The sequence below is a fragment of the Primulina eburnea genome, chromosome 3 (genome assembly GCF_022965805.1).
Source record: "Primulina eburnea isolate SZY01 chromosome 3, ASM2296580v1, whole genome shotgun sequence".
Taxonomy (NCBI): Eukaryota; Viridiplantae; Streptophyta; class Magnoliopsida; order Lamiales; family Gesneriaceae; genus Primulina; species Primulina eburnea.
Genome location: NC_133103.1, coordinates 3,163,405 through 3,170,190, shown reverse-complemented (window position 1 = coordinate 3,170,190; position 6,786 = coordinate 3,163,405). Strand labels below are relative to the sequence as shown.

General features: G+C 32.8%; 1 protein-coding gene across 1 annotated transcript; it reads left to right on the top strand.

The window, feature by feature from the left end:
* Window positions 1-2,685, top strand: LOC140825380 (probable cinnamyl alcohol dehydrogenase 1). The gene is made up of 6 exons (XM_073187129.1): window positions 1-248; window positions 944-1,057; window positions 1,163-1,390; window positions 1,473-1,758; window positions 1,890-2,040; window positions 2,331-2,685. The coding sequence occupies exons 1-6, from the start codon at window positions 163-165 to the stop codon at window positions 2,525-2,527; spliced, it is 1,062 nt and encodes a 353-aa protein (XP_073043230.1). The 5' UTR covers window positions 1-162; the 3' UTR covers window positions 2,528-2,685.
* The last annotated feature ends 4,101 nt before the right edge of the window (window positions 2,686-6,786 follow it).

Genomic DNA, 6,786 nt, shown 5'->3' with positions numbered 1-6,786 from the left:
GAGAATTTTTTTGTGGTACAAATTTGGGGTTGGGGATTGAATTCAGGTAATACACAAACTTTCAACTCATGAAAAGTGGTATTTAAATACATAATTGGTTTCATGAATTTATTCAGAAATTTATTATTATCTCCATTCTCAAGTGATCGCCGTAATTAACACATGGCTGCCACTGCAAACGGAGAATGCCTTGGATGGGCCGCCAGAGATACCTCCGGATTCCTATCTCCTTACGATTTCAACCGCAGGTATATGAATATATGTATGTTTTTTTTTAATATATGAATATACGTATGTTTTTTTTTTTAATATATATATGTATGTTTCTGAGCAAAAGTTTTTTGATTTTTGGCATGGGTGGTAAATTAACATGTTCTGAATTAAATTTCCTGTTTTTTTCAATTGGGTCTTTACTGTTCTTAGCCATTGATTTGTTTCATCGCTGTTTCTTTCGGATTTTTTTGGTTTCGAAGAGCCCAGTAAAGAGTTAGCCACTCAAGTTTGATACACCATGAATGAAACTTAAGTTTGATATATAATCGAGTTCTGTACTAATCATATTTATTTACATGTTGCATAGCAATGAAAAGTTGTCTTCCGTCTAAGTACGAATTTATTTTAGTTATCTTGTAAATAATACTGATTTTATTTTTATTTTTAATGGGAAACGATAATAATTATTATTTAGTTAACTTTTGATTTTATCAAGTCATATCCCAGAAGTAGGCTGGTTTGATGTTTTTAATGGGTGAAGAATTAAAGCATTTCCTAGTTTTCCAACTGTTTGAGTGCATTTCCTGATTTGATGTTTTTAATGTGAATAAAACATTTAGCAAGTATACATAAATATATTAAAACTCTGAGCTTTTCTAACTAAAGAATTTGTTGGACCCCTGATTTATGTTCGATAATTTGGCTTTCGAAACAAATATTATTCGATCAGGTCTGTTGGAAGTGATGATGTTGCAATTAGCATAATGTACTGTGGGATATGTTATGCTGATGTTATCTGGTCCAGAAACAAACTTGGAACTTCAAAGTATCCTTTAGTTCCTGGGTATGTATTTTCCTTTAAAAGCTTATCAAATTAGCCAATGCTCTATTTCTAACTACAAAATAAACAGTTCTGAGCCATTTGCAAGAACTCTGTTTAATTTGATAGGCACGAGATCTCCAGTGTAGTACGAGAGGTTGGTACCAATGTTCAACGCTTTAAAGTGGGAGACCATGTCGGAGTTGGAACATCTGTTAATTCTTGCAGAGAGTGTGAGTTTTGTGATGATCACCGAGAAAATCTTTGCTCAAAGCGTGTCCATACTTTTGATGGGGTTGATTCCGATGGTACCATAACCAAAGGGGGCTATTCTAGCTATATTGTAGTTCACGAAAGGTGGTTGTTAACTTCTTTTTCCTCGTAGAATGTAAACATGGAAAGTAAATATTAACTTGGTTTGTTTTTGTTCTTTTTCTAGGTATTGCTTCAATGTACCTGAAAAATATCCTCTAGAATTAGCAGCACCATTGCTTTGTGCTGGAATAACAGTTTACACCCCCATGTTGAGGCATGGAATGAATCAACCAGGCAAATCTTTGGGGATTATAGGCCTAGGTGGACTTGGCCACCTGGCCGTAAAGTTTGGTAAGGCATTTGGATTAAAAGTAACGGTATTTAGCACGAGCGTTTCCAAGAAAGAAGAGTCTTTGAACGTTCTTGGAGCAGATGATTTTGTTATTTCTTCTGATGAAAAGGCAATGGCGGTGAGATTTACTACAGTACCCCTTTGAAGCAATCTATTAGACTAATTATTATAAGTCATAAATATTTGAACTGGAGATGTTTGTTGAAAGTGAATGCCGAGTTTTGAAATCCTGATGATGGATTGGTGCAGGCTTTGACTAATTCATTGGACTTCATTATAAACACAGCATCTGGTGATATCTCCTTCGATTCATTTCTGCCATTGTTGAAGACCAGTGGTGTACTTGTGTTGGTGGGATTTCCAAGTGAAGTGAAATTTAGTCCTGTGCACCTCGTTCCAGGTAGATGTTGATGCAAATAATACGACTATTCTTCATGCGACAATTATGATTACGCTCTCAGCCCCTGCTATATGTTGTTTTTGAAAATATTTTATGCTTTAGATGTGGTAGAAAATTGACAATTCTTATATGTTTCAATACAAAGTGCATGAATATAATAGTGTAGATAAAAATTCAGTATTTTGGAAGGAGAAGAAGGTAAAAAACCAGCATTAATTAAACTAAAGCTTTGTATTAAATGAAAGTTTGTCAGAGTCTTACATTGATTTAAAACAAATGATACATCGTAGCTGCGAGGAGCATTTCAGGAAGTGTAACAGGTGGAACCAAGCAAACCCAAGAAATGTTGAATTTCTGTGCTTCCCACAAAATTTACCCTCAAATAGAAATGATACCGATTCAATACGTGAACGAGGCCTTGGAGAGGCTGATAAAGAAGGATGTGAAGTATCGTTTTGTGATCGACATTGCTAATTCACTGAAGTGAAGTGGAAGAGGGCTTTTCTGTCGGTGTTTTCTGTTTTATATAGAGGAATAAGCATGTGTTCAATATGGTCAAAGAAGAATGAATATTATTGGTATTCATACTCTTGTTGTTTATATATCTTAATTTTTCATGAAACAGAATGGGTTGAGTTGCATGTCGTGGAGTTTTAAGAATGAGTTGTATCTGGAATGGAATAAAAATGTGTTTTGATTGCGTTATGCTGTTGATCTAGCAGCCTAGCTATTCAATGGGCCTTATTTTCAGCTTCTTCATTGGAAACCTGGTAGGCGTAATTAGTTTCTTTTTCTGATAGAAAAGGTTTGTGTAATTTTAAAATATTTCTATATGATATCAGGCCCGTTTCGATAAAAGAATCTGATCTTTTAAAAGAAAAGTAGAAGCCCAAAAGCCATAACTTTTTGCACTTATTCAAATTACTAGAATTTTTTTTAAACAAACAATACTGAATATAAACCATTTTTGTAATAAAAATAAAAGCCATGAAAGTTTGTAGATTTAGCTTTCATTTGTAGATTTAATATTAGCTTTCATTTGTATATTTAACTTTCCATACACGTATGTTAAATTAAATATGTATATTAATAAATGACTTGTATCGCTAACAAAATGAACTAATTAACTTGGCATTCAGGTCCAGTGTCATCTAGGAATCTCCATTTATCCCTACAATAATCATATATCATATAACCCTTCCGCGTCCTCTCCGCATAGACACTACGATGCAACAAATTAAACAAGCAAACAATAAAGATAACAACAAAAATTAAAAGAGAGAGGAAAATAGTTTTCTTGGAAACTTGAGTAGTTTAGTTTTGGTTTTTTTTTTTACACTAAGTTTTAATGCTGGTATAATTGTTAATGTGACATGACATCGAAAATTATTGACTTAACAGATAAATCGTAAGCTCTTGGACCAAAATATCTGAAAATTTTTGAATTTAATTTTTCAAAACCAAGGTTTGAAAACTTAATTAACCAAAATCCAAAATTGATGGACTAAAAAAATCTTTTTTCCCGAGACATAATATAATTGTTTTGACTGTATGAAATAACTAAGTTAATTCAAGTCGGTGTCCGATAAGAATCCCGATTACTCTAAGGTACAGTTTGGTACATAGGATATGATAAGTAAGGGATATATAATATAATGATAAATCAAGGATAAATATAATGATAAGATAATATGTTGAATGTTTGGTATGATTTTAACCAGAGTGATTAAATTTATATAATCAACCCTATAGACACACACACATATATATATACATGTGTGTATATATATGTATTTGTATAATTGTATGTATTTAATAAGCATTTAACATTAACTTAAATGTATTTAAATTGGGGGTATTTAAGTCATTTGTAATGTATTTTATCATTACATTAAGGGCTCATGATATTATCATGGCTTTTTAAAAAGATACCAAACATGGGATAAGTGAGATTATTTATCAATCTCACTCTTATCCCATATACCAAACAATACCTAAATGGATACCTACATAATGCATTTTGGATTCCACATAATGGAGTCGGCGTGGAAATCAAGGGTTGGATCAAACCATAGGAAGAATTGTTGCACTCTTTCACATTTCCCATGGACGAATACATTTGTGTGAAGTGTGTATGGATTGCCTGTTGAGTTCCCCATAAATTCAATATCTATCTTGTGACTGGCTGCTTACCTTCTGATATCAACTCGGTGAAATTGGTATCATCGTGGATGGCATGAATCTTACATAATAAGTACTGGACACAGTGCCCGCAGCATTTCCGGGGACGAGCTTGATTTTTATGTCAATTTTCCCGAATAAGGACTCTTTCTTGGACTCGAAGCCTGACCCGGAAACATCGTCGAGAGACAACGTGAGCAACTCGCCATCTTCGAGTATCGGAACATGATTAATACCCCACGTAGCAACGAAGTGTCGATGAAATTAAGGTACCATGCCTATTCTTGTTCGTAGATATATTTTAAATTCATCTGTTCAAATACAACGTAGAAACAGTGAGGGAGGCATATACATACAACTAGAAGACAAGAATCTGCTAATTAATATCCATCCTTCCATAAAAAATTCAAATTATTCATTTAATTTTCTCAAAAAATTATATTTTAGAGTTGTAGATTTGGCCCGAGAATAGAAGATTAGCGATCCTTAGCAAGCAAAGTTCAATGAATGGGATTCAGCACATGCCATTCTATCAAATGGCCCCCCATTGAATTAAATCCCTTTAATTTCTATCCAAGCAGTTGCAGACTCACCTTTCACCAATTACCATCTTCCAAAAATGAATGTCCATTCATTACCCTACTTATGTCACCACTCACAGTCACTCCATGCCACATTATATTTTCATTATAACTATTTAATTCAGAATTTTGATGTGATATAATTTTTAAAGATTATACTGTTTTGATATGCTGCACACCTACCGTACACACCTATATATGTGAGCACCGATGAAATTTCACTCACCAATTGGATGTAATGAAATAGAGAAAAATTGCGCATCCAATAGGTGAGTGACACCTCATCGATGCTAGGTGTGCAGCATATCAAAATTTTATATATATATATATATATATATATATATATATATATATATATATATATTTGAGTTAATTACGACTTCTCTTCTCTTCCTTATTACTTAATATTTTGTACATTAATTTATGCCGTGACAAAACGGTGTATATATTTATTTTAATTACCCAATTAGATTTAACAAAAGGGTATTTGGATGCCAGCACAACCTCGTTTCATGATTGGATAATTACTTAAAATAAAGATTATAGGAATATCAAACGGAATCGGGTAGATATGTATTTAAGACAGCATTATGTTTGGATTAATGTTTAGTATACCTCAATGATATTGCTCAAACCTTCAACATCAAGCCTGGACTCGGAGAAAATTAAGTAGACCTCAAATTTAACTTTACATAAAATAACCAAAGGCTTTAATTTCAAGTAAGGACCGCTAAAAAACGATTAGGAGAAAAACAAAAACCCTAAGATGGATTCTTCATTCACCCTCTTCAGTCATGAGACCTTGAAGATAAAGATGGCAAAAAATGATGAAAGCCAAATGTGGGAGGGATTTCTTTGAATGGGAAGAGTAGGGAAGATCTCTTGGTGGCATGCATGGTAAATGGTTGGTTGCGCGCTTTCTTCACAGACAACTGAAGAAAAGGAGGCAACACAAGAAAAGAAGGCAATTGTTGTGTAATTTCAAGGACTCCCAGTTTATTTTTTTAGTATAAATTCAATAATGCTAAAAATGATTTCCATAAAAAAAAATATGCGTGAGTATATATATATACGTATATTGTAATAATTATTCCAAGCAATGAATTGGATAGCAAATGACAGCCACTCGTTTTCATATGCACCACAGCCACTGTTCTCATCCATTGCTCCTGGATTTTTTCTGCTTTGTGTCATTTGGAGTAACCTCACAGCTTGGATTAAATTTTTTTCAGATTTTTGCGGTGAGTTGCATTTTCGCTGTTTTCAGAGCTCAGTGAAAATTCATGAAGTGTCGGTGATTCATGAGTAGAATCCAAAATACAAATTGATAGAAGATATAATCCTGATAAATCAGGTTTTACAACGTAATTTGTAATTATTTTATGGAAACTAATTAATAATAGGTATTTCAAAAGATTGATTCATGTATCGAAAAAATGATGCGAAAATTACAATTTTTGGTTTTGTAACTTGGTACTTTTATTTTTTTTATTTTTTTGTAATGTTGTCGATCAATTTATTATCTTAGTCTATTTTTCGCGTTTTTTTCAATGTTATTTTTCATTGGATTACTGACGTATCATTGTAAATGATGATATGACACTGAGAAATGATGGTGTGTCACCGAAAAATATTGCTAAAGTGTTTGATATCACGTCAGCACTCTAGTAAAAAAAGACTAAAATTGAAAAAAGAAAATGAAATTGAGATAAGACCATTAATTGACCGATAATTGGATAAAAAATGAAAGATATGCAAGTTATCCAACTAAAAAAATCGTAATTTTCCCAAACTGATTTAGAAAAAAATTGGGTAAATTCCGAACACCCTATATGATACAGTCAGGACATTAACCTCTGCGAGATGGACACAATTATTTATATATCAGACACTTTTAATAACAAAATAAAACTTTAATCTTAATTTTGTCAACAGAAGGCCGCAATAAACTGTTTTTTTTCTCGACCGGGTCTGATAACTGATT